Source organism: Tachysurus vachellii, chromosome 21 (assembly GCF_030014155.1).
Source record: "Tachysurus vachellii isolate PV-2020 chromosome 21, HZAU_Pvac_v1, whole genome shotgun sequence".
NCBI classification, from domain to species: domain Eukaryota; kingdom Metazoa; phylum Chordata; class Actinopteri; order Siluriformes; family Bagridae; genus Tachysurus; species Tachysurus vachellii.
Window position 1 is genome coordinate 14,647,860 of NC_083480.1, and position 27,264 is coordinate 14,675,123.

Below are 27,264 nucleotides of genomic sequence, written 5' to 3' on the forward strand. Positions count from 1 at the left end.
ATGTGAGCCATTTTGCATTTTGTGTGTGCAGTTTTGAGAATTGTGTTTAGGAGACTTGGTTTTGAAAACGTGTGTAAGCAATTGGTAAAAACTGTAATCTCATCATGATAAATATTAGGTAACAAACTTAATCCATCATTTTTCCCCACAGTGATCAACGACCCAGCCGATCATTTATGGTATTTAAATCCTGTAACACTGCACTGTTACACATATCTGTATCTGTATAGATCTTAGGCTCAGTATATAAAGACATTTTTCTATGGTTTTTACAGCTATATGGCGAAAACATGGTTTTATTTTGGAGCTCAAGTAAGGCACTTGTTAGATCAGGTTACTGGAGCAAACACTGATGGGATCTAATAGAAAATCTAATAGTGCTTCCGCTTTTAGTATCATGTGGTAATGACCTTAATCTGTGTTCTGATGGCAGGGTTGCCAGGTTGAAAGCCAATCTGAAACATGTGCTATAGTGAGAAGAGTTAGATGAAGAAGGATTTAGAAACCTGAAACCTGGCAACCGTCCCTACAAACTTCTAAAAGAAGTCAAGTGGGCTTTATATAAAAGTAAATCCTTCTGATTTTTGGTTTCATCAGTTTCTATCATTTGTTTAACAAGAAATCTCAGGGTTTGTTTTTCTGAATCGATTTTTAATTATTAGTAGTTTCTGCTTCTAATTTGCAACCAATAGCATTGTAACATTTTCATCTCAGATGCTAACATGCTAAGATTTGATCTACTGTCAGATTTTAGTCATGTAGACTTTTTATAAGTTATATAACAATGAACCTGAGGTAAATATTTATATTCCTGATGATTCTGTCTTGTTTTTGTTTGCTGTTTACAAAACAATATGCTGCCTTTTTTATTTGTTTATATTTTTTTGGATATTTGATGCTAAGATGCCAAAAAGTCTACAAGTCTTTTTTTTAAATCAACATATCTGAGAGAAAGTCTATCTGTCTATCCTTTATAATCTGTCTATCTATCTATCCTTTATAATCCAAGACTTTATGCTAGCTAGCTAAACCATAAAGCTCTGTCAAGATCTCTTTCCTGTGCAGCGTCCATATTTTCCTGTTGCTTAGCAACAGAGTTTTTGTTGTGTGTTCACCAGCAAGTAAGACATTTGTGATATTTCTGTGTGTGTGTATGTGCGTGTGTTTGTGTTCTCCAAGCATTTGAAAGACTGTGTGTGTGTGTGTGTGGGTCTGTGCATGTGCTCCATTTCCTGTTTTTTGGATTATTTTTAACTTTTTTTTTTATTATGTTTCTCTCCTACTCTTAGTCAGATGGGGCAAATGGAAAAAGAATTCAATGGGAAGATTAAATGAATCCAATTTCACAGCGGTATTTAGGACATGCCCTCTTTTAGCGCCACACGTATCTGCTGTATTCTCTCAAACTTTCCCTAATGGAGAACTCAAGAATTAATGGAGAACTAATCGTTCAACCCGGTGGACTAATGAGTATTTTTAATAGAACATGTGTGTAGGTTTGCGGATGAGCTGTATTAGGGATTAAAATACATGCTCTGCATCTGTGTGTATGTTTGTGTGTGTGTGTGTGTGTGTGTGTGTGGTCATTCTATTTTAATTAAAAGCTATAGGATATATGATTTAAGCTCGTGTCATGTGACACAATGACAAATATAGATTTAGAGACTATGTAGCTGTAATAAAGTAATATATGCGTGAACGCAATATAGGAAAATAATTCTCTATTGAGGTAACAGCTTTTATATGTTATTCCACAGCAATTTGCCAGTGATTAATTTTAGTTTCTGTTAAAAAAAAAAAAAAAGCATGTCATAGTTTTTATGTTTCTAGTTTCCCAGATCTTGTCCCAGTTTTGTAGTTATGAACGTCTTAACTGCAGCGAGCGAGATAGAGAAAGAGAGTTGAAAGTAATGCTCGCTCTATCGTTTAGATGATCACGGTCCTGTGATGCTTTAAAGAAACACAACATGCTCTATGTCATAAATCTAAAACTAATAAAAGATGCATTGTGATGTTTTGTTATGCGGTAAAAATGACTTTTTCCAGCAAATTGCTGTAGTATTCCTGGAACAAACCATGCTGATATATAGTTGGTTCGATGATTCGTTTCCTATAAAGATGTCAGATCTTTGCTCCTCAGCACTAAACCCAGCTTAGTTTCAAGATGTTATGTATGCTGTACCTACATTTTCCTACAGATTTTCCTATTTGCTGTTTTTTGCACAATTCTATATATTATCCCAAGGATCTGCTGCTAAGAAACTGTGTTCATTCTAATGTTACTGCACAAAATATTGTTTGAACATTCAGTATTCACATACAGTAAATACACTGGTCGGTCGGCGCTGTTTCTGCTACTGTTTATTGTCTTTTGTGTATTGCATTTTTTTTTTTACTTTTTGTATTGTCTTGTAACTTTGTGTCTGCACTGTCTTTTGTCCTGTACTGTCTTGTCTGTTTTGTTTGTCTTGTCCTGCACTGTTTGCACCAGGATTCACAGTTGCACTTTATGTGGCAAAGACTACTTACATGTCTTTAGCCCTGTCTTTGTTTTATGTAGCACCCTTATCCTGGAGAAACTTTGTCTCATTTCACTATGTAATGCAACAGCTATATATGTTTGAAATGACAATAAAAGCTTCTTGACTTGACTCTTGACTTGACTTGACTTGAGATTTGTTGTAGTAGCAGTTCCTAATAGTTCATCTGTAAGTATATATGTGTAGGTGTAGCCTGTTGATTTAGCACGTGTCAGTGAACGATGGCTGACCGTGTAGCCTGTTAGGAAACACACACCTTCTCCATGAGCTGTCGGAGCTGGCGGCTGCGTGGGTCTCGGTTACACATGTTCTGTGCCGGAGCCACCACCGTGCAGATACATTTCCCATCTGCATCCTGTGCTGAGCTGTAGATCTGCCAGCCTTCCTCCGGGCTCGGGTACAAGGCCTAGAGACAGAGATAGAGAGAAGAGATTGTAATCAAAAGCACAAAGGAGTGTGTAAATAGAGAGTGGAGGAAAGGGATGAAGTAAGGATGCATCTGTTTGTGAGCAGCATTGCTCCTAATCAGTTTGGACACTAGGTAGAAAGGGAGATGCTTGGAATCGATGGAGCTGCTCTCTGCACGAAGAGTGTGTGAGAAAGGATGCATCTCTTTTAGTCCTATTACAAATGCTTGCCAGCAAACACCCACACACACACGCGGCTATACATGACAAAAATGCGAAGAGAATAAAAGAGATTGATAGGAAGCATCAGCCTTTCTCTCTCTCTCTCTTTCTTTCTCTCTCTCTGACTCTCTCTCCGCTCAATAGCACTACCTCGCACGGCCCAAGTCTTTCTCCCCACATTGGATTAAAATGTCTGGGTGGACAGGATGCTATGTGATAAGGGTGTAAACTAGCTACCTCCCCGTGTGCTAGCACAGCTTTCTGTCACATCTTATTACCACCACGACCCCCCGCCCCCCGCCAACCTTCTTCTGCTTCTTACTCGTGCTCTCTTTCTTTCTCCATCATTTTCCTTCCCTTTCTCTCACGTACTTCCATTTTCGCCTTCGCCCCACAATTTCTGCTATAGTTTATTATCTCTCTGTCCTCTTATAACCCTTGCTATCTTCATTCTTTCTCTATTTCCCTCCCCTGTGGCTTTGCCCTACTCATCTATTCAAGAGCATTTTCATCTGTGCACTCCAGGGTCCCTATTTTCAGCACCAAGTTCTCCACCCCCCAAAATAAACTTCACCTAAAATGACACGAAGTCTTAGCAATCTAAAAATAAAGTGCATGTGGGTTCGGTATCCTACTAGACACACACAGGACTATTTATCATTTTTTCCTGCAGTGCTTGAGGCTATGCAAGACACTTTTTCTTTGGTTCTTTATTTCCAGACTCCCCTGGGAGTGGCCATGCAGGGGGCACAGGGTGGCAGCCGCACCCTGTATGGCACAAGCTTCATCACACCAACTGCCAGTGTGCTATAAATTCATTGTTGCCTTGTAGGCATATAGACCAAATTACTGCAATACATATAAAAAATAAACTCCAGAACCTTTAGTCTTGTTGAAGGTTGGAACCTATCCTGAACCTTACAATAGAGCTCATTAATGTCTGAAAGAGTTCCAAGTAGAAACACTTCAAGTGAGGCAACCTGTCAAGTCACGCAATACGCACTTCCAGATTTGAGACACTTGCTTCCGGATCTGCAGCCATCTTGATCGTAGCAGTTCTAGGGCATCAAATATTTTATACTCCACTTCGCTCCATAAGCACTCCATCCACATGTATTCTCCATGGTCTCTTCAGTATACCTCATGTTCCTGAGAGCTGTCCCTCCTTCCTTCTTGTGTTGCTTCACCTGCTACAGACCTTGCCTATTCCCTGTTCTGGATTTTATCTCCCACTTGTTACCCTGTTTGCTAGTGGATTACGATATATAGGACTGTTTTGTAGATCATATTTCTTTCAGCTCTGTGGATTACAAAACATCGGATTATATTACGACTTCGATCCCTGCCTGATTCCTGAGTTTACCTGTTGCCTGTGCGTACTGACTGTTGGAACGGTTGACTTTTGTCTGCTGTTTTGTGTCAGCTACAGTATATTCTTACTCTGACTGTGGTTGTCCTCACTCTTCATCTTCTCATCATTGAAGAATCTAAACTCGTACTCTCGTCCGTGAGCTGCATTTGGGTCCAACCTTTGGTGCCTGACAAATCCATTTTCAAAATTTGGGTCGTGACCCAATATTTGGCAATTTCCCAGAACATTCCTTAAACCAGATACTCTGCCAATGGAACATTATCCTATAAGTAATCCGGTTATGTTAGCTGCTACTGTGCTTTTAGCCCTGCCTGCTTTGTCACCTTGGACACACACTTTAGACCCATTTTTTTAAAAGACAATTACTCGTTTTTTCATTTCCTGTGTGTGCTTTTTAGGATTCGTATGAACAATTATACAATAATGGAAGTGGGAGGAGATACACTGTACCAGCCAGACATTTCATTTAGTTGATGCTTTTTGTCCAAAGCCCAGCTGTAAACAGGGTCTCTGCTGCAGCCATGTGGATTACGGCCTTGGCCAGCAGGAGCAGACGTAGTGTAGTGGCAAGCTGGGAACATTTTTTTTTTTTTTACCCAAATTTTAACTAATTTCATTAAAGTGTGTTGTTGCCAATTCCCACCACAGGATCTATATCTCTTCCTGTCACACGATAGCTACCATCCAGGCAAGGTTAATGCTCGTGCACAAACACGGGCACCACTTATACTCTTATACCTGCAATATGATGCAGCAGATTTACATGTACATTTACATTCACGGCATTTGGCAGAAGTCGTTATCCAGAGCAATGCACAAAAGTGCTTTTAAGTCTCTATTGATGAATACATTAACAATGGTTCACTAGGTTACAGACCTAGGGTACTATCAACCTAAAACATTGCTCAGGGGTGGTTTTATATATGTGTATCAGGACATATTCCGTGTTTCAGGAAGAATTAGGTCTTTATCTATCATTTAAATATCTAAGGGGAGTAGGGGAACATCTAGGCATCTAGGGGAAGTTCATTCCACCACCTCGGTACCAGGACAGAAAGACTCTTGCTGTATGCCTACAGTACCTCGTACCCGGAGAGACGGTGGGACCAGTTGAGCAGTGCTGGTTGCTCTGAGCATTAGGATCTTTGAGGTAAGAGGGAGCTGGTCTATTTTTGACTTTGTAGGCAAGCAACAGTGTTTTGAATCTGATGTCTGCAGCTACCGGAAGCCAGTGGAGGGACTTTGGATCATTTGCAGAGGATGAATTGCAGTCATAGAGCGTGTCACATTAGCAACATGCGAGGACAAGGACAGTTGATTGTCCAGGGTTACCCCAAAGGTGTTAGCTGTGATGGAAGCTGAGATCACATTGTTGTGTAGGGATATTGCAAGATCCTGACCTGGGGATGAATCACCTGGGATGACCACCAGTTTAGTTTTGCTGGGATTGAGTTTCACTTGATGAGCTGTCATCTACGATGATATGTCCGCCAGACATGCTGAGATCAGAACAGAACAGCCGTGTACATGCTGTGTACACGAGTGAACACACCCCCACAATGAGCTCAATTAGCTAGTTTCTGTCAATTAATTAGGTCATCCTTCTGATCCATAAAGGATGCCAGAGATCACTAAAGTCATATTCTTATGGAAGCCTATAGGACTAAGATCGTGTGCCATTTGAATATTTGGAAACTGAACCATAGATAATTTCTCTAAACATAGAGATATCATCATCATCATCATCATCATCCAAAAGACATCTATTATTCTAAAGGAGAAGAAAGACTTATAGCAGTCTCTCTATCACCCGGTTGCATCAACAGGTCTTAACGACAGTAATTTTAACTGTAGGTTGTAGCTTTAGGAAGGATTTAGCAAACACTTTACACAACAATCATCCGAACCTTAGCTGCAAACATAGCTAATTTAATGTGAACAGTAATGCAACATTATCAAGAGTGTATTTCAAAAAACAAACTGAATTACAGACATGTCATTCACAAGCTTCACGGTCTAAATCCTGAACTGAGCTCAATCCTTAATCTCAATCCTGTAGATCTGTAGTTACTTTTAAGAGCACTTGGGTGCAGAACATGTGAATATTTGTGTGCAATAGAGTGGTGTAATGAAAATAGAGTGTTATTATGAATAATCTCCTTTCTTCAGTCATATACAGTCTGACAACTGTGTATTGATTAGGAGGTTGTTGTCCTCAAAGACCACATGTATTTGGCATCTCCTAAAGATAAATGAATGAATGAATGAATGAATGAATGAATGAATGAATGTATTTGGGATAATCAACTACAGACGTCACTCTGCCCTGTCACTGATTATTTTCCTATAACAGCAAGCCATGTTGTGTTGTGCTATAGATTCATGTGCTGTACATATATACCTTTGTTTGTCCTTGAGACGAAATCACAAATTCCTGAAAAGGTATATAATACGATACGATACGTATTAGAAAGCCCGCAGACAGTCAGACAAAATTGAAAACCCAGACAGTTTCTACAACATAATCTGACAAAACCATACACAAGTCCATTGTCCTTTTGAGTGATCTATCAAGACAGCACAGACATCTGAGCTTAGCTGCGGCTGTTTCTTTATTACTGGGGTATTTGTGGGCTCTCTCCAGATGAGCCAAAACACAACTCCCTTTAGCCCGTCAGCACATCTAATCTTATCTTCTCCAATTCTCCTAGCTGGGGCTTGGAGAACTGCAACCTTAAACTGTGTGTTGTCTAACCCCATTGCTCGTTCAGCTTCCTGTCAGATGCATTTTAACTCCAGATTTGGGGTTTCGTGCATCGTCCCTACAGGCTCAGTGCAATATCGTGTCCCATCAGTCACCTGAGCAGCATGCGTTCATCACACGTGGCAGGAAGCAGTGCTGCACGTGACAGGCATGAGAGAGAGGAAGACAGGAGCTGCAGGCAGCAGGAAGTCAGTGGGAATCATTTTCACCTATTTTTGCTAAAAACACCCCATGACTAATAAAGGAGACAAAGACACATAGAGAAAAGATGAATAATGCAACAGCATTAAAATATATATCTAAATCAGTTTACTTCTCCAATTAGTTGGATTTTAAATCAGACAGATTAAACCGGCAGACTATCAGCGTGTTTATTTATTTATTTCATTTTTATTCACAGTTATTTATTTGTGTATATGCCTGTGATATTTTTTTTTCACACACATTTAATTTAGCTTGATTTCTCGGATATATAAACAAACTACAAGCCTTATTTAAACCACTATTCCAAATAAAGCAGTTAATATGGACTGCCACGCGTTCACATATTAATGTGTGTGTCCTGCATGATCTCAGTCCAGACTGCCTCTTGCTCATATCTGTATTTATATATTCGTTTTGAACGCACTATATGTTCAAGTACATCATAATGTATTCATATTCAGTTTCAACCCTAATTGGCAGCATATGCAGGTTTAAACACCTGCCTGCACAGGAATGACTCATATTTTAATTCAGGAGCTGCCTCTCCGGTCCACTGCGCGTAGGTTTCTGATCAGTGCATGTGCAGCAATGTTGAAGAACATTACAGTTATTTATGCACACACAAGTCAGTGGGGTAATGAAGGTGTGTTTAATAAGGTGCCTGGTGCATTCCCTGGAAGACCTGGAGTGGTGGGTGGTTGTGCAGATGCAAACACATATACACACACACACACACACACACACACACACACACACACACACACACATGCACACACGCACACACTATAAACCCTCATGAAATTTGGACCTAAGACCTGATTAAACACACTCTCTTTACTCCACAGACTTCTGTGTGTATAAATAACTGTAATGTTATAAGAGTTGTGGTAGTTTAGTGGTTAAAGTTGTGAGTTTTATTCCCAGGTCCACAAAGCCACCACTACTGGGCCCCTCAGCAAGGCCCTTAACCCTCAGTTGTATAAAATAAGATTCAATGTAAGGATAAAGGTATCACTCTGGATAAAGGTGTCGGGCCAAATGCTGTAAATGTAATGTCCTTCAACATTGTTGCACAAGCACCGATCATGAAAAATCTCAGGTCTAAAAAACTCTTTTTTATATTTCACAATTTCTAGATTTAGATCAGTTTAGTTTTACACAATGTCGAGTCCGTCTTGGACTATGGGGTGATTAGTGGATGAAGTCACCAGGGTTTCAGACTAAATGCGTTATATGGGAATAACTTACAGTATAGCACTATGACAAGCCAGAATTAAACTTTATCACCTGTCAATCAAATTATAATAGAGGTATGTAGCAGAAATGGGAGCCCACATGATCCATGAACAAGTCACGGTTGTGTAACTATAAATGGATAAAATGTAGGATGTGTCATTCGATCATTTAGAAGAAACTCTAAGCATTGACGAATAGTTGTAGTATAAATAGGATGTGCTGTTAACTTAAACTCAAAGCTGTTGTTGTTTCATTTCCTTTAAGCTTTAATAGAAAACCCTGCAAGACCTGGAATCAGGAAATCCCATTTTCTATCCTATCCTTTTCCTAACACATAATAAAAATACTAACACATAATAAGATGTGTAGTGGAGAAGTTGTGTTAGTACATAAAATAAAAACCTGTCACAATACATACTTTCGCTAAAATGTTTTCTGAATTTCTTTAATTGCTACTAGACATGCTTTAAAATGCATGCTAAAGGCCACGCAATACAGACACGATGATACATAGATTGTCTTTTTATTAGAAATATAGGAGTCACTCATCAGCGGCAAAAATTCGTCTCTCATTTCCGAGTGGGCGGGTTTTCATTTCCAGCCGTGTGTGTGTTTGTAAACCCAGTGAATGTGAAGCACAAAGCTGACAGGTGGGTGTGTGAAACAGGCCAATGGTGTTAGAAACACATTATAGACGTTATTGAGCAGCGGCGCTAGATAAGGACCTGGACTTGCGATCCTGTCAATAAAAGCATTAACAGCGGTTTCACAACAGACTCCATACTAGCAGAACATACAGTATAGCTAAGCCGTCGAGGAGACACTGGACAAGGACGTAAATTCCACAGAAATGAAAGTGTGGATTTCCTTATTGCATATCGGGAGTAGTGTGTTTTATCCCACACACCTGGTTAACATGATGCCTAACACACTGCTCCTCTGTCTCCTGACACACTAAAATGTCAGGCTAAAGGTAGAAAAAAGGACACACTAATGGCCTTATCAAGTCGCACAAGACAAAGCAGAGAAGTGAAGAAGGATGGGGTGTGATGTGGTGTGGTTTGGTGTGGTGTGGCTGTGGAAATCCACACCACACCATGTGAAAAGGAAGCAGGGTTAGCATAGCAAGCTGAGAGAATGAGTGCGAGAACGAGAAGAGAGACTGACAGGAAGCGGAATGAAATCGGAGAGCTGCAGAAGGGTGATGGCGAGTTCTGATTTCAATGTCCGCTTGGCACTTTCTCTCAAACTCAGCCGGTCCTTCTGCCAAACAGTGACACCAGCTCTATTACAGCCATTACCCAGGAGGCTCTTTTGCTTCACTCTGTCCGCCTCTCTCTCTCCCCTCTATTTCACTCTGGCTTTCACTGCAAGTTCAACAAGAGTCGCTTCCATCAGCGTGCTACTGCCAAACCAGAAAGCATAAACATTACAATAACAGTATCGACATTCCATATAAAACAAATATCCATTCCCTCACATGCGTCCTTTCAAGTTCTCTCTGTGAATGACCTTTACTAGTCCTCCTTCTGCAATCAAGACTTTTTGTTCTACCCAGCCAACAAACTCTGAATGTGCCCCCCCCACACACACACACCTCCTATTGCACCACCATCCTCCCACACAGTCTCTCTCTCCCTCCTGAGTCAATCAGCATATCGGCATTCAATTGAGCAATCAATGTGCGGCTCGATAGCACCGAGAGCTACAATTCAGGGTGACCTGGCGCTCATGCCAGCTCTCGGTATCCAGCAAGGCGAGGGTGAGATTAACCAATTAGAGAAGTGTGCGAGCTGGAGGCAGGATTGAGTCGCGAGCTCATTTCATTAGGCTGACCCTAAGGGCTTGCGACTGTAAAGTCAGAGGGATAAAACGAGGTCGTAAATCGGTTGTGCCCAAGTTTACGAGCATGACGGGAAGTCTATTAGAACCTTCAGAAAGCTCAGGCAGGGAGGAAATGGAAAAAAATTGGAGATATACAGTTTCCTCTAAAAGTATTGGAAAAGCAAGGCCAGGTCATTGTTTATACTACACGCTGAAGACAATGGTGATTCAGATCAAAAGATGAATATGAGTTGACAGAGCAGAATTTCACCTTTTATTTCAGGATATTTAGATGTATCCTGATGTAACAGCCTAATCAACATGGCACCTTGTTTGATTGAATCCACACATATTTCATTCATTCATTCATTTTCTACCGCTTATCCGAACTACCTCGGGTCACAGGGAGCCTGTGCCTATCTCAGGCGTCATCGGGCATCAAGGCAGGATACACCCTGGACGGAGTGCCAACCCATCGCAGGTGTGAGGCGAACGTGCTAACCACAAAGCCACCGTGCACCCCCGTTCACACGCGTATTTCAAAGTGATCAAAAATATATTCTGAGATATTCTGAGTCTAGATACAAGCCCTGGGTTTCACCTGTAAAGACTACATTTGTTGTTAAAAATGATAAACCAATACAAAGTCCAGAGAGCTGTCTATGGGAGTAAAGAAAGCTGAATCAACATCCGATAGCCAGAGAATATGACTACCCAAAGAAATGAGACAGAAAACTTCTAGCAAAGTGATAACAAGGCCAAAGTGTGGAGAAAGACAGGATCAAGCTTATCTGTGAAACATGGTGGCGGTAGCGTGGACTCACACGGAGCTTGGACTCACACGGCTGCTCATGAAACAGACTCACGAATCATTATTGGTAATGGAACTCATGATGCTAGCAGAAGAATGGATTGAGAATTCTACAGAAAGAAGCATTTCACCTCCTGAGAGGAGACTGAAGGGAGAAACCCCAAAAGGAAGCTGCGGTACGAGCACGGAAAAATATCATGAATAAAGAATGTACTGTAATGTCTGTGGTTTGGTGCAGTTATTGCAAGCAAGGGATATGCAACTAAATATGCATTCATTGAATACCAGCAAATGAAAGCTTTAAATCTGATCTTTCATCAAACCCAAATGTAGTCACTGTATAGATAAAACAAACAAACAAAAAAGAATCGGCCTTGCCATTCCAACACTTTCAGAGGAGACTATGTCTCAAACTTTTCTCTTCCTTTAGCTCCAGGTCTTAGGTGTTATATTCTATTCATGATCTCTCCGTCTCTCTTGCTCTCTCTTCCATCATGATGCCTTTCACACAGTCACACACTGATTGCAGTGCACCAGCCTCAGGGCAGGAGGAAAATCTGTCACGCTCTTTCCATTTCTCTGCTCTTCTGTCCTCTAACACCCTGTCCTCTCCTTCCACAAGACCACATCCCTGCTAACTTAATATGCTATTGTGTTGATTCCTTAACAGCTACCTTTCAGGATGATCTTTCTACCTAACCCTAATGATGCTCCACTGCTCAGTGAGATGCAATGCTAATAGCTTATTAGCTTATAGCTTTGCTGTTTTATTATGTTATTTTAGCTTGTTTACTAGGTAGCTATTTTAATAGCAACCCCATTTTTGTAAGCTAGTAATTTTAAGCTACGACTTAGCTAACTTTGCCTAGCTCTTTGTGAATGTGAATTTTGTGGTAATGCTATTTGGTTACTGTTACCAAGCAAGCTAAAGTTCTATATTCATTATATACCTAATAAGCCTTTTTTAAAAACTATTGATAAAAATGTTAAACACAGCTGTCAGCTATTGAGCATGTACTGTAGCTGCTGAGCATAGGGATAGCTAGCGGTAGTGCTACAGCAAAGCAGACATCATCATACACGAGGATCAAAGGCAGCATATATCGCTAAAAGAAGAAACCAGCCAAATGTACGTAAAGCTGTTCTGGGAAAGACATCAGCATGAAGAACTTCTTATTAACTTCAAAATAGGGCACAAGGGAGGTTAAGAAGGGAAAGATTGTTTATCGCTGCTAAAATGTACGTAAGTGATAACTGGATCTAGGTTGTTTCTAGGACATGCCACAACATTAAGTATAACTTTAAAACTATAAAAAGTACAAAAAGATATCACTGTTAGCAAGTTGCTGTGATGTAGGAATAAGGAATAAAACATTTTAAGACATGCTGTTTTTGGAAAATCAATGGACTTGTGCTCCATCGTGCGTTTATTTTTGTATAAAAACACAGCCGGTTGCATTTTATTTTCCACCCAATGAACCGTTAAAATGGTCTGCTGCCATATTGAAGTATCATTGTTTTTATTGCATGTCATCCTCTTATGTTTCATTAGCCAGTCGAACATTAACTTTGTCACCAATATCACTCTCTCTAAAAAAGTTGATGTTTATACACTGGCACATTAGCATGTTTATGTGTTGGCGTGTCAGTGTTCTGTAGAGTTTGGTGCGTTGGTGGGTTTGGCGCAGGCGGTGCTTCTGGCTCAGGCTCGGTCTCATGCTGAGGTCCCTGCTGAGCAGACTGCAGGCTTTGACTCACCACAGCTTGTGTTCTGTCCATATGGTACTCTCTTTGCAGGCAAATCGCAAACATCTCCACAACAACATGGCTCCAATTCCCACTGAGCCGCTAGTTTAGGCAGTAATGGGAATTTCTCACATTAATGTCTCTGTATTTGGCAGCGTAATCTTCTCCCAGTGGCATTGGATAAGTCCGATCACACGTGATATCTGTCTCTGGGTCTAATGAGGCCCGGCTACTGGGGTGAACCAGGATCCTGCCTTTGTTTGGCTTGCTCTTTTGAAGCAGACGCATATTCTCCTCAGGCTTCTGCCTCGTTGCTTTCTTATTAGACTAGAATCAAAGAGACAGTGTGCCTCTGTGTTGGCCTTTGAACCAGCAACACACGCCCGGCATCCGCCCACACACTCACACGCCCAAGCTAGTGGCAAGGCTGATTTGTCTTTCAGTACTAGAACACGCAGTCTGAGATTGTTTCACCTCAGTCCTTTCCTTGACACCACACTGATCTCCCACAAGGGATGTATACCACAAAGCTGCTCATAAAATACCAGATCATTTCAGATGGGCTTGACAGACAGGTGTCTCTAGGCTCAGTTGAAACACTAACAAAACCCAAGTGCCCAGGACATTTTTCCACTAATTCAATGGAGTGAAGCATTATTAAAGGTGACAGGTAATGCGTTTTATGATTTTTGCCAAACATGCAGAAAGCAAAATGAATGTACAAAATAATGCACAGTTATTCAGTACAGTATGTTGAAGGATGTTTGCCTTGCATTTCTGGGGTTGAGGGCTTCATTCCCACCTCTGCCCTGTGTGTAAAGTTTGCAAGGTCTCTCCTTTTCTTCGGTGGATTCCTCAGGTTATTCCAGCTTCCTCCCCAGTCTAAAAACATAGCTTGTTGGCTGATTGGTGTCTCTTAATTGCCTGCAGTGGAAGTGTGTGTGTGTGTGTGTGTGTGTGTGTGAGAGAGAGAGATTGTGCCCTGCATTGGGATGGCACCCTGCACAGTGACCTGAGTCTCCTTGGATAAGCCGCAGTTTCCCTGCGACCCTGTGCAGGATATGCGCTACAGAAAATGGATAAATGGACGGATGAAGAGACAGATAGATGGAAGGATACAGTATGTTATAGAATAGAGTAGAAGCCAATATTTATTACAGATATGTTACAGCACAGTGAAATTCTTTCTTCACATATCCCATCTTTGGAGATTGGGGCAGAGCAGAGGATCAGCCATGATACAGCATCGCTGGAGCAGAGAGGGTTAAGGACCTTGCTCAACAGTGGCAGCTTGGCAGTGCCATGGCTTAATCCTCTGATCAGCAGACCAGAGCCTTAATCACCTGAGCCTCCACTCAATACCCCAAAATTTACTTGCCCTGTGTGAGGATCGAACTCATCACCTTCAGATTATAAGACTTATGTTAAATATTAATAAAGCAAAAAAAATAACAGTCTAGCATGCGATAAAATGTCACATAGTAAATATACTCTACTAAATCGCGCAGACCATCATCAAACCAAAAATAGAGGAAATGATTTAGAATTAGAACAAAAAAATTCACTAAGTGTCCATTATTTATTTCATTACACTTACTGATTTATGAGAAACAGAAGTTGTAAAGAACAAGACTCAGAAGGTCAGTGTTAAATCTAAAAAAACGAGAATGCTAAGTGCAATCATTCTTTTATACGCAAAGAAAAAGAAACATTTTAGTAATTAGTACTAAAACTGCAGGCTGGTAATAAATGTGTTCAGCACACTCTTGAGTGCAAAGTAAGCCTCCAGGAGGAATCCCGACTTGGCGAAGGTGGGACAATTGTTTTCAGTTAAAGTTTCCAATTTTGGACTCAGACAGCAAAACAAATATTTACTTATATGCTACATAATTAATAAGCTACTTGTATATTAAATTGGATGTATATTAAAATGATCATGGTATCAAGGATATATACTTAGTCGTACTGTATCCATCCATGCATCTACAATATACATCCAGCTATTCATCCATCCATGCATCCTTCCAACTTCTATACGTCTATATTGCTTGTGTGTGTATGTGTGAATGTGTGTATTGGGTTTTTTTTTTTTTGGAGGGGGGAGCACATTTGTGTTCTTATAGAATGTGTTTTATGTGAATATGATACATAGGAAAATTTAAAAATATATATATATATATTTAAAACTAAAAAACGAAACACTTTCTCTGTGGCTTCAGAAGATCTTAGCGATGTCATCACGGAATACACTATTAATGCATTTTTTTTTAAGATATTTACATCAACCTTAAATAAAAGATAAATAAATAAAAGATAAATAAAGATAGATAAATAAAACATATGTACTCATCTCAGCAAAACTTTTGAACTTTATTAACCAAAACATATTTCAAGTAAAAAGTCCATTTTTTTCCTTCCCAAGAGGTAATAGCAATAGATCTGTCTCATAAAGCCGAGACGATATTCAGTTTTTTTATTTAAAGCACAAAAAATGTAATTTCAGTCAGCTTTTGATTTGATGCTATTATTTATACTAGTTGGGTGGGTAGACCTGCTTTTTTCCAGTAACCTTGATCGAGATTTTCTTTTTTCAAATGAAACCTAACACAACTTATAGACAGAGCTGGAAAACTCACAATGGTATTCGATTGCGTTTTTTTGTATAGCGATTTTAGCAACAGATGTTGTCACTGAGCAGCTTTACAGAAATCCACCTATTCATCCCTACTGAACAAACCAGAGGGGACAGTAGCAAGAAAAAAGCTCCCTAAAATGACCAGAAAAAATCTTTGAGAGAAAACGATCCTCTTCAGTGCGATTTCAAAGTGAAGGAGGTGTGGTTCAAGATTAGTGACTGTATCTTGGAAAAGCTCGTTGTGTAATTATTCATTTTGCTACAATACAAAAAAAAAGATAAATACTGTTAAAAACATTATTTCTAGACATTTTGACTAAATCTAAACATATATATATGTATATATATATATATATTTATAATGTGTGCCTCAAATTATTTTGGAAATCATTTAAAAAAATATGTATTTATTATTTATTATTGGAAATAAAATTTTATATTGATATGTAATATTTTATCATTTTAAAATATTTTCGTTTTATAGAACGAAACTTTAACAATTGATCAGTACAATGTGTCAAATAAAATCAATCATAAAGGCTGAAAATACTAGTATTTCATTTATAATATTTAGAATTATGACAGGAAAATTTTGACATATTCTTGTCGATATTCAGAAGATTTTCAGCATCGTGGGTAATGATTTAGATATCGTGGACTATAAGTATCTGAGTGTTCACCTAGAAAACAAACAGGAAAGGACTAAAAACACGAATGCACTGTACAAGACAGGTCAAAGTCACCTGTACGTCCTCAGGAGACTCAGGTCTTTTAACATGGTTCTACAGACGTTCTGCCACTCGGCGATAGCCAGCATCATCTTCTACACTGTAGTATGATTAGGCTGGCTAATGATTGCCACAGATTATCTCTGGCTGATGTGTCTGAGAAGAGAATGCTGAGGAAAGTTCTCAGTGTCCCAAACAAACCTCTATCTTAGAGCGCGTTAATACCAGTGGCCAACAAACTCTATAAATCTTTTAATTGGGAACAGAGCTGACTAGCCCAATTTACAATATTTATAATACGTACATTAATATCATATCATTTGCAAAATCAACTCTCAATTCCAGTTAATAATGGTAAAATGTGTAAAATGTAAAATGTGTAATATTTACTTTCACTGTAGTCAATGTATAATATTTTTTTTTCTGTCTCTGGCAAAGAATTTTCTTTGGGATTAATAAAGTTCTTATCTTATCTTATCTTATCTTATCTTATCTGATCTGATCTGATCTGGTCTTCTCTCGATAAGCCATCTTTTTTTACTGTGTAAACAACTATATCTCAAAAAAAGTACCTTTTTTATCAGGACTACATTAGTTTGTTATATTAGCGCAGTTAAATGCTAATAAACAACAGTACTGAATACGCCAGACATTACTTAACAGCAATTACAGCCACATACAGGTTATAAATTGAACCTCCATATACTGTATTAAAAACTATAAAATATACTGCATAAGTGCAATAAATGTACAAAATAACACCTGTGTGTAGTATATTCCACTTTTTAAGGAAGTATGTGTGCTATAAATGTGCTAATGTGGCTGAGAAACAGCTCAGTTGATTCAGAAAACTGAGGCTACGCAGCATGTCTGTAGACTTCTATAGCATGTCTAGGAGGTTTTCCAGGCTAGTAGAGATGAATTGCTACTGTATATTCTAGCCTGTGTCATGAGTTTGGATTTGGCCCTAAACTAGCTAACAGTGATGTATCACGATTCATAAATGAATCAGTGGTAAACGAATCATTTAAGTGAATGAATCTCTCTGATTCACTTCCATTACAGTAACTCATATTACATATTCACTTAAGTCCTGTTTGTGTATAAAATCTGAGTGTGGGTTGTGAAGAAGCAGGTCATTGGTTGGATTTATTGAAAGAAAGAACATGCTTACTGTAACGGGGACTTGGACAAGACACGTCATTGATTTAATTCAGATGTGAGTCTTAATGGTTCAACAAAAGGGGAAAGGGCAGAGCCATGCTATGAAGAGAACAAATCACTGGAACGGTTTTAAATCTGTGCATGAAGCGTAATCCACTATATGAATATGTAATGGTTGATAATGTCCTTACATTATATTCGTTGTGCTTTTAGTGCTCTTTTTACAGCCCAGCAGTTGACAAAATATACTGTAGATCTACAGATATAGATGCTGATGCAATTTGAGGTGACGATAGTAGTAAAAAAAAAAACATTATTAAGTCGCAATATGTTTGTAGAGCTGGACATTTTATAGCGACAACAACAGTGAGGATAAGAGTCACTGAATGAATCAGAATCAAAAGATTTGAGTCACTGGGATGAATATAAATGATCACTGCTACTGTAATGAGTCTGTCTGTGTTTCTGTCCTGTTTCTGTCTGCTGTCTTTCCCTGTGGCTAATTGTTTGCTCCGCCCACTCTTTGGTTTCCATGGACATTAATTGTACTCATTCATCTCCTCAGGTGTGTTGTCTTTGTCTCTGATTGTCTCTGCTTTGTCATTGGTTCCTGTCAGCTATATATACTCTGTTTGTTCACTTCCCTGGTGTTGGTCGTTATTGCATGTTGGATGTTGGTGTGCCTGTTCCTGTTTCCTGTTAGCCCTGTTTGTTGCCTTGTTCTGTCTGCCTGTCTGTTCAGCTGCATTTGTGTTTTGAATGATTAAAACTCAAAAATCTGCATTTGGATCCTCACTCGCCTTTGTCCTGCATCGTAACAGCTACTAGCTGAGCAGAAACAGACTGGGATGTGCAACCCATGGCTTTGGAATCGCCCTTTCAAAGACATTTTAATTGCCCCACAAAGTGACTTATTACTGTATGTTGGCTTTGTAGAAGCCAACATTCTGTTTTCCTATTTAAGCTTAGACAAAAATTTATCAAGAGCAACTCCTCCTAGGGCTTTCAAGCCACATGCCCCAAATTCGGATATGTTGTAGACCCTGGTCTGAAGTTTTATGCTGTTACTTTTCTAAGTGATCCGAGTACCGGTACATCCGGTACCGGGTCTCAAAATGGCCTTTTTTCCCATAGACTGACATTATAAATTTTGGAGGTTTATAACTCTGCAAGCTTTCGAACTACCTACACCAAAGTCGGCCAGCTCCTTTAGGGTGATACTCTGAACAAAGTTTTAAATTGGTGTAATGACTGGCCTTCCGGTTGTCCCGCAGCCCCGCCCCCAAATTATGCAAAATAAAAAAAAACTTTTTACAATATGGACATGTGACATATCAAAACACTCAGCCCAATGAGAGGAATTACCTCACGTGTATTCTGGTGATGTCACGTGAAAATCAAAAATTTGCACAACATGGACATGTGACATATCAAAACACTCAGCACAAAAAGCACCGGCCTTTGTGAATACTTGCCTCGTCAAAGCCAACATCAAAGTTTGTCGCGACAAACTTTACAAATCTAGTTAGTATTAGTACTAATATTAAGTATTAATATTAGTAGTAGTGGCCTAGTCTATGCAATTTTTGTACTGGTTTATCTAAGGGTCCTATAATAACACAGTCATAAAAACAGCCCCAATTCTAATGTTCTAGTCTAAAATATTTTCTGATAAGAAATCACCTTTAGACTGACTTCTTTACCGTCTGCCTCTCTGTTTTATTTTGTTATTTTGTAATTGTCTGAAATAGTGAGTAGTGATTGCATTAGTTGACCAATCTACTGTAATACTGCATTCCGTTGCCTTGTACTTGTACATGTGTAATGACAATAAAGTTGAATCTAATCTAATCTAATCTGTGTTTTTGTATTGCACCCCTAGCATTATGATAAAAAGTAACATGCATTAACTAGTGAGATTGTAGCCTTCAAGATTCTGACGTTCAGAGTCTGAGGCTGTGTGATTTACTGCGTGAGTTAAAAAGAGATTTTTTAATTTATTTATTTATTTATTTTTGGACGTTAGTTTTTGCCTCGGCTTTAACAATCCAGCCGTCAAGGTCAGATTGACGTTTCCTATAAAAGCTCCAAGTTCTTGAGGAAAACTTGAATATTAAAGCTCAAATAGCCGTTCAAATGCTCGCAGCTTCTTTTGCCCTCTCGCTCATAATCTTGATTCCTCCCTTCAGCTGTCTGTCTTGCAGCAAGATTGCACTTATTTTACTCCTTTTAGTTCACACATAAATAACACCTTCTACTGCACTCCACTGTGAATAGCTGCCAACGAGAGCTCTTCAGCTAGTTTTTAGCACAGAAACAACAGGGTGAAAAGACAGAATGGCTGAGAGAAGCTAATACAGTGCAGGTAAACTTGCACAAAAATAAATGTCCTCAGAAATAGCTTGGTTTCTTAGCAGCGTGCTCCAAGTACATTCGCGGACGCACGCTTCTCCTTATGGCACAAGTGATGATAAACGCCAGGCAGAAAATATTTGCAGGGTTTTGTCTCAAGTACTGAATGTGTAAATATTCAGAACAATATACTAATCAGAGCTTCATTATATATCATTTGGTAATTGTTACCATACGAGGCTTTGATATGCATACTTTTAAAACATATCCATCTATTTTCTATCGTGTCTCGTGAGCGAGGCAGATAATGTGGGACTCTGGAAACGTGGGCAGTTTTGAGCATTCACAGCATTCATACCAGATGAGCCAATAAATAAATAAATATTATTTTATAAATAAATAATAAAATAAAATAAATAAAATAAATAAAATTGGTCAGAAGGTGTTCATTAGGAGGTTTCTGTACCTGCAGCTCTAAATATAAAAAAAAAATGGATTCAGCAAAAAGTTATTTATTTATTTATTTATTTATTTATTCCCTAAGAGTCTCCAATGTCAGTAAAATTCTATAAAGCTATAAAGTTTTTTTTCTGTAGCACTTACACTACTAAAAAATGAGGATTTGTTAAACTAAGTCAAAAGTGATTTGTTAAACTAAGTCATATTTATTTAGCATTTCCTATTACATCACCAGTTGTTTTTTTTTAATGATAAATAAACCAATTTCTGGACTTTTTCAGCTACAGTAACTCCAAGCTCAAAATGACCAAAGAAAGAAATAAAATGATCAGTGAGATCATGTCAAATACAGTTAAAGGTTAGAGCTGAATGAGCCAATATATGAAATATGATATTTACTAACAATAAAAAAAAAAAGGTTACAAGCGATTTTATAAAATAGAGTAAACCAACAGGATCGATGTGAAGCACGAAAGACAAAAAAATGTACAGTATGAATGATACTGGAGAGACTAAAAGGAAAAAGAGAAATAAAATAAACGGCACGTTTCCACAAAGTTAAATGGATTACATATGTTTTTTTAGGTGTCATGAGTAACAGTCATTGATTATTTCCCTCTAACATCACAACTCCAAGGTTTTCTATATATATTAAGACATATATATGTCTTGTTGACATATATATTTGTTGACATATATACTTATATACTCATATATTCTCATATATACTTGTTGACATATATAATTGTTATATATATATATATATATATATATATATATATCTCAGTATGTGGATTTTATATATTTAATATATGAAGCTTTTCTCCTAGAAGGACAAAATAATCACTGCAGCATCATTTCTTCACTCTCTATCCATCTTCATCCACCTGCCAGCTCCTCGAACCCTGCTGCATTAGAAACTCCATTAGGACTCATCAGTGTGGATTTTAGTGCTGCAAACTTCTACATTCATATGTATAAAACTTTAGCAGATCTGCTTGCTGGTGAGATCAGGGTTCAGAGTTTCGGAGCTTCAGCAGCTCTTATTCGGCTTCATTTCTATAAAAAAATCAAACTTCCTGATTAACATGCTATGCTCGAAGTTATTATATTTAATTTTCTGTTCAGCTCATAAGCAGCTTGTTGACATTCTCACAGCTTTTTGAGCCCCATTTCACAGGTTGAAACTTCGATCCGTGCTGCAAATTGCAGTTTATTGAATTGGATCAGATTAAAATGGATGGAGATGAATGGTAAACATTTTGACTGCAAACCGAAACCAGAACGCTTTTCATTTCTGATTTATATCGCTGTCTTTTATACCTTAGGAAAACCTTACGTGAATATTGTGCTCAAAAACACCCGTTTCTTTGATAGTTTAATCTGACACACCACCACTGTGTGTGTGTGTGTGTGTGTGTGTGTGTGTGTGTGTGTGTGTGTGTGTGTGTGTGTGTGTATTCTCAACAAATGCTAGACACTTTCACTTACTGAATCACATGATAGTAAAACCCCCAAAACAGTGAAGTGTAATACAGTGCAAAAGTTTACACACCCCCGGACAAGCTTTGGTGCATAAATATGCTTTTTGTTCATAATATCACTAAAATCTAGACAAAATTAATCCGTCTTTGTCTGTTACACGAACGTGTCGGTTTCCCCATCCACTGATATTAAATCTGTACGATTCTCATTCATCCAAAGCAACAAACAAATATGCAAGTGTTCAAATGATTAGCTTTGACAGGGGTGCACGTTTTCTTTTTCTATTGTAATCATCTTTAAAAAAAACATTAAGAAGGAAAATAAAAAAAATAAAAAAACACATAAAAAAAAAAAAATTCAGGCAAACGGAACAAACTAGGAATCAACCAGAATCACAAAAGCCAACAAACAATAACAAAAAAATAAATCAGAAGGTCGATCACATCAATGTCTTTGTTTAAATGTGGTGAGGTCTGTTTTATTTTTAAGCCCCAATTAGACTGTGTGTACAAGCACAAGTCAGGTTACATTTATGGCATTTGGCAGACATTTCTTTATCCAGAGCAACTTACAAATCTCATTTTATACAACTGAGCAATTGAGGGTTAAGAGACAGAGTTGTGTGTTCAGTGGTAGATTGCTGTTTCTGTCTTGCTCCACTATAAGACTGGGAAACTCTCCATTAGACTGTAAAACATCTCACCTCAGTTTGTGTGTTCCCACCCTGCCATACTTGAGGGATGTTGTACAGATGTTATAGTGGAGCAAGACAGAAACACGGTAGTGAGAAAAAACTCCCTGAGACGATATTATAAAGAAACCCTGAGAGAAACCAGGCTCTAAAGGGAACACGTGCTTCATATGACATGTGAAGCCATATAGATCATATCAAACTACTGCTCATACACGCACACTTCTCTACCGAACAACCATGGGGGAGTGCTAACTTTTGCTCCAGTAAACAAGTGTTGTGGAAGTTCCGAGGTTAGAGAGATTTAAAGAATAAAGTATAACACGGGTAGACACTAGCAAGAGTAAAAAGGTTACACAATTTTATTGTGCTCAGCTGTGCAGCAGGACCCAACACTCCACATGTAGCATGAGGGATGAAGGGCCACGATCATTGATTACATCAATGTTTTATAGACAGAACTCAAGAAAACCGAAGACATGTACTGTAAAAGCAAAACATCATCAATCATTGGCTCAAAATTACCTCATGCATCTCCTGACCAAGCTAATCTGACCAGGCCAAGGTCTTCTAGAGGACCTATTGGACATTGTTTATGGACAACTCGTCCCCAGTCCCTTGTCATAATCTTAACAAAACCTACTGATGACGATGTCAGTCTCTGGTCATGACACACACAGGGTACAAGCATAGAAGGACAAAGCCTTATGAACATCTTAAGATTAGAAATTTCCACCACACAAGGATGAATAACATTTTAGAGATTAGGAAATTAAACTGAACAACCACACAGCCACGATTTTTAATCCCCCAGAGAGACGAATCTATGGCATGTGCTGGTTGAACAAATCGAGCGATGTTACCTCACCCAGACGTATCTGACCATATGGAGTAAACCTGAGCTTGGAAATGACACACGTGCAGCTCCGGTCTCATGAATAATCACAGATCGTGTGGGCGCAAGAAGTTGCTGAATGTTCTGAACGATGAAAATTGTAATCAGTGGGAAAACAAAAGGCAATAAAAGGATTGTACAGTATGTGGATGAAGTGCAAAGCTAGGAGCTGGGAGCAGTAGTAGCACCTCCTGGAGGAGGGTGTGAACATGATAAGGAAAGCTGTCAAACCAGCACAGTCCATGAGGCTCTTAAAGAAACATGACAGCAATTAGGACTAATGTCGTTTGTTCCGTGTGAAATAAATGGCTATGGAACAAAAATTCGGGTTCCACATGACTGAATTAAGTTCACATTAAGACTATTTGTTTTTACTTCACACATGATTTGTCATGATCATGTATTTTCCAAGCCCTGTATAAAATCCCTATTCTCCATTTTTCTGAATAAATCCACATTACAGCTGGTATTTATTCCCATCTGTGTGTAAGATTTCATCATGAATATCAGGTTTACGTTAACGTGGACGATTCACTCTCGCTTGACGTACATAATTCTAATAAAGGTAGTTAGAATCTCCTTTCAGTTAGAAACCACAAAGTCACATTTTCATGAAGAAGCTTCTATAAAAGATATTATAATGCAAACTATAGACAAATTCCACTACATTCAGCGCAAGCAGATTTTTTTTTTTTCAGATATAGAGATAAAAAATATATAAAGTGTTCATTTTTTTCATTTACACTGTAAACCAGCTTGCTGAATTTATTCAATTTAAATGCCACATTCGAGTCATATTAACACAACGTTATTAAAGTAACATTAACACAATTACTTTTCATTCATCCAACATGATTTTTTTCTTTCAAACCATTGGATAAAATCAAACCCACAACATTGGTGTGTAGCATCGGACACATCACCGCAAACGCTATTCTACAGTACATGCTTTAATTCCCTCAAAACAACACTATAAGATTATAGTTATATAGTCTTATACATTTGCTCTACATCAATCACTCTGGTCATTAAAAACATATTTAAATATGTTTTTTTGCCAAATGTAAAATATACATAATATTTTTCTTAAATCTGACCACTATTGTTTTTTTTTTGTATCTAAGTAATTGGTCTATGGGGGGTACGGTGGCTTAGTGGTTAGCACGTTCGCCTCACACCTCCAGGGTCGGGGTTCGATTCCCGCCTCCACCTTGTGTGTGTGGAGTTTGCATGTTCTCCCCGTGCCTCGGGGGTTTCCTCCGGGTACTCCGGTATGGTAGGTTGATTGGCATCTCTGGAAAATTGTCCATAGTGTGTGATTGCGTGAGTGAATGAGAGTGTGTGTGTGCCCTGCGATGGGTTGGCACTCCGTCCAGGGTGTATCCTGCCTTGATGCCCGATGACGCCTGAGATAGGCACAGGCTCCCCGTGACCCGAGGTAGTTCGGATAAGCGGTAGAAGATGAATGAATGAATGAATAATTTGTCTATATTTTAGTAAACAGAACAGACTAAATTTGTTAAATTGTTATTAAAAAAGTTCAAATCAAAGCCTAAAACTGTCCAGATCCTTGTGAGAGGGATGATACGCTCTGCCTCCCCTGTCAATCAAACTGACTTAGCCAATCATATGCATCTGTGAGCTCATTCATGTGGAAGAGTTCAGACAGCGCTTTTCTCCTGGTGTGTTACGTGGTTTGAGCAGAAGTTTGATTCGACGTAGCTGACTTTGCATGTCGTATGAATACGTGTTAGACTTCACCTTCTCCAGTTGGTAGCCAGATGAGGATGTGTTCCCATTTTGAGTTTGTTTCCAGTCAGGTTTTTTATTTTATAATATCTTAATAGGGAGTTTTTCCTCACTTTGTCGCCCATTCGAGAAATTTATCATTTCTATCTATAATTTCTTCTAACTGAATAGAAGTGAATTGAGTCCTGAGATGAGCACAAGACAGCCTTTCTGAATACAGCAGCAGTTCTTATGTATAGATCTACATATCTATTACAGATACATTTAAAATGTTATAAATTCTGTCCTGAATTTATACATTTTTGTAAAACTGCTTTGTGACAATGTTCACTACATTTAAAGTAGAATTAAATAAGCTGGAAAAACCTCTGCACATGCTGGGGAAAACAATTTTTTTTAGAAGAACAATTTTGAACTCAATTGATGTAGCTGAGTTTGAGAATCTGTCCAGAATTGACACTGTGGACGTTTCTACTGCTGGGTTTATTTCCAATATTTTTCATCTGCATAGTGAATAGTTAGTGATTAGGGCTTTTAATACATTAATATGTAGAATTAAAAGAAAAGAAAAAAGAGAAAGATTATATTTAGGCCACGCCCACTTCAGGAATAAATCCAAATACTGATATTTAGAGCATAAAAGAGAAGCATATGCAGGTTCAGTGTCACTGTGGTACATCACTAGTATGTGTGATAACACTACATAAGAACTTCAACACATTTTTGTGACCTGAAGTGAAAAGAACTTGTTTAATTAGAATTCACTTCTAATTGAAATCTGATGGTGCGTTCACACGGCAGAGATGTGAAGACTTTTGCGCTTCGCGCAAAAACAGGTGACAATCCTGTGTGGAAGCAAGAGCAATGAAAACAACGTTGAGAAGTTTAACTTAACTTTTTATGCAAATGAGAAAGGAATATAAGTGGATTAGATCCTGGACATGAGCCACTCGCTGTGAGTGTAAGAGAGAGAGAGAGAGAGAGAGAGAGAGAGAGAGAGAGAGATGCAGAGCAGATGAAAATACACTAAATACATACATACACATATAGAAAAGTTAACTTGTTTTTATTAACTACACTGGTTTTGAATGTCATTTATTTAACTTTCAATTAATTTTATATAAATATTTGTTGTATTTTTTTTTTAATTTATATGTCAAATAGCTGTAAAGGCACGGTGGCTTAGTGGTTAGCACGTTCGCCTCACACCTCCAGGGTTGGGGGTTCGATTCTCGCCTCCGCCTTGTGTGTGTGGAGTTTGCATGTTCTCCCCGTGCCTCGGGGGTTTCCTCCGGGTACTCCGGTTTCCTCCCCCGGTCCAAAGACATGCATGGTAGGTTGATTGGCATCTCTTGAAAATTGTCCGTAGTGTGTGATTGTGTGAGTGAATGAGAGTGTGTGTGTGTGTGTGTGCCCTGCGATGGGTTGGCACTCCGTCCAGGGTGTATCCTGCCTTGATGCCCAATGATGCCTGAGATAGGCACAGGCTCCCCGTGACCCGAGGTAGTTCGGATAAGCGGTAGAAGATGAAAGAATGAATGAATGAACAGCTGCACATTATTTCAAGATGGATTTTTGTTTTTGTTCTTTTCTGTTTGGCTTCAAGCACTTTTCTCTATGGTCAGTTAGAGTTCTTTGGTTTTTAGCAACTGTGCAAGAGGAAAAAGCTCTTCAGTTCTATGTATTCTAACTCTCCTAAAAGCGGTTTAAAAGCAGAAGTATTGTAGTGAAGAGAACATGGCCCCTTTAAGTACTTTAACTCCGTACTGTGCTCTAGTTTCGTATTGGTTAGCAGTTACAAACTACTTACAATGGAATGTAAGGTTATGCTTCTGTGCTAGTCTTTTTGAGTGCCTATTAGCTGCCCCGACTTCAACAAGTGTGTTTAGGTGCAATTTTCTCTGAACTGTGTTATTCCAGAAGACGTTTTGTATTCCAAATAGTTTTGTCGTAGCTCATTCCACCGGCGTTTCTACGTGC

The 27,264-nt window shown here is 38.7% G+C and overlaps 1 protein-coding gene across 1 annotated transcript in view; it reads right to left on the minus strand.

Moving 5' to 3' along the window:
• olfm2a (olfactomedin 2a) overlaps nt 1-27,264 on the minus strand; it is a 58,195-nt gene that overhangs the window by 25,458 nt on the left and 5,473 nt on the right. Inside the window, exon 2 of the mRNA XM_060857169.1 lies at nt 2,797-2,946. Coding sequence (XP_060713152.1) covers nt 2,797-2,946 — 150 coding nt within the window. The remainder of the gene's footprint in view (nt 1-2,796; nt 2,947-27,264) is intronic.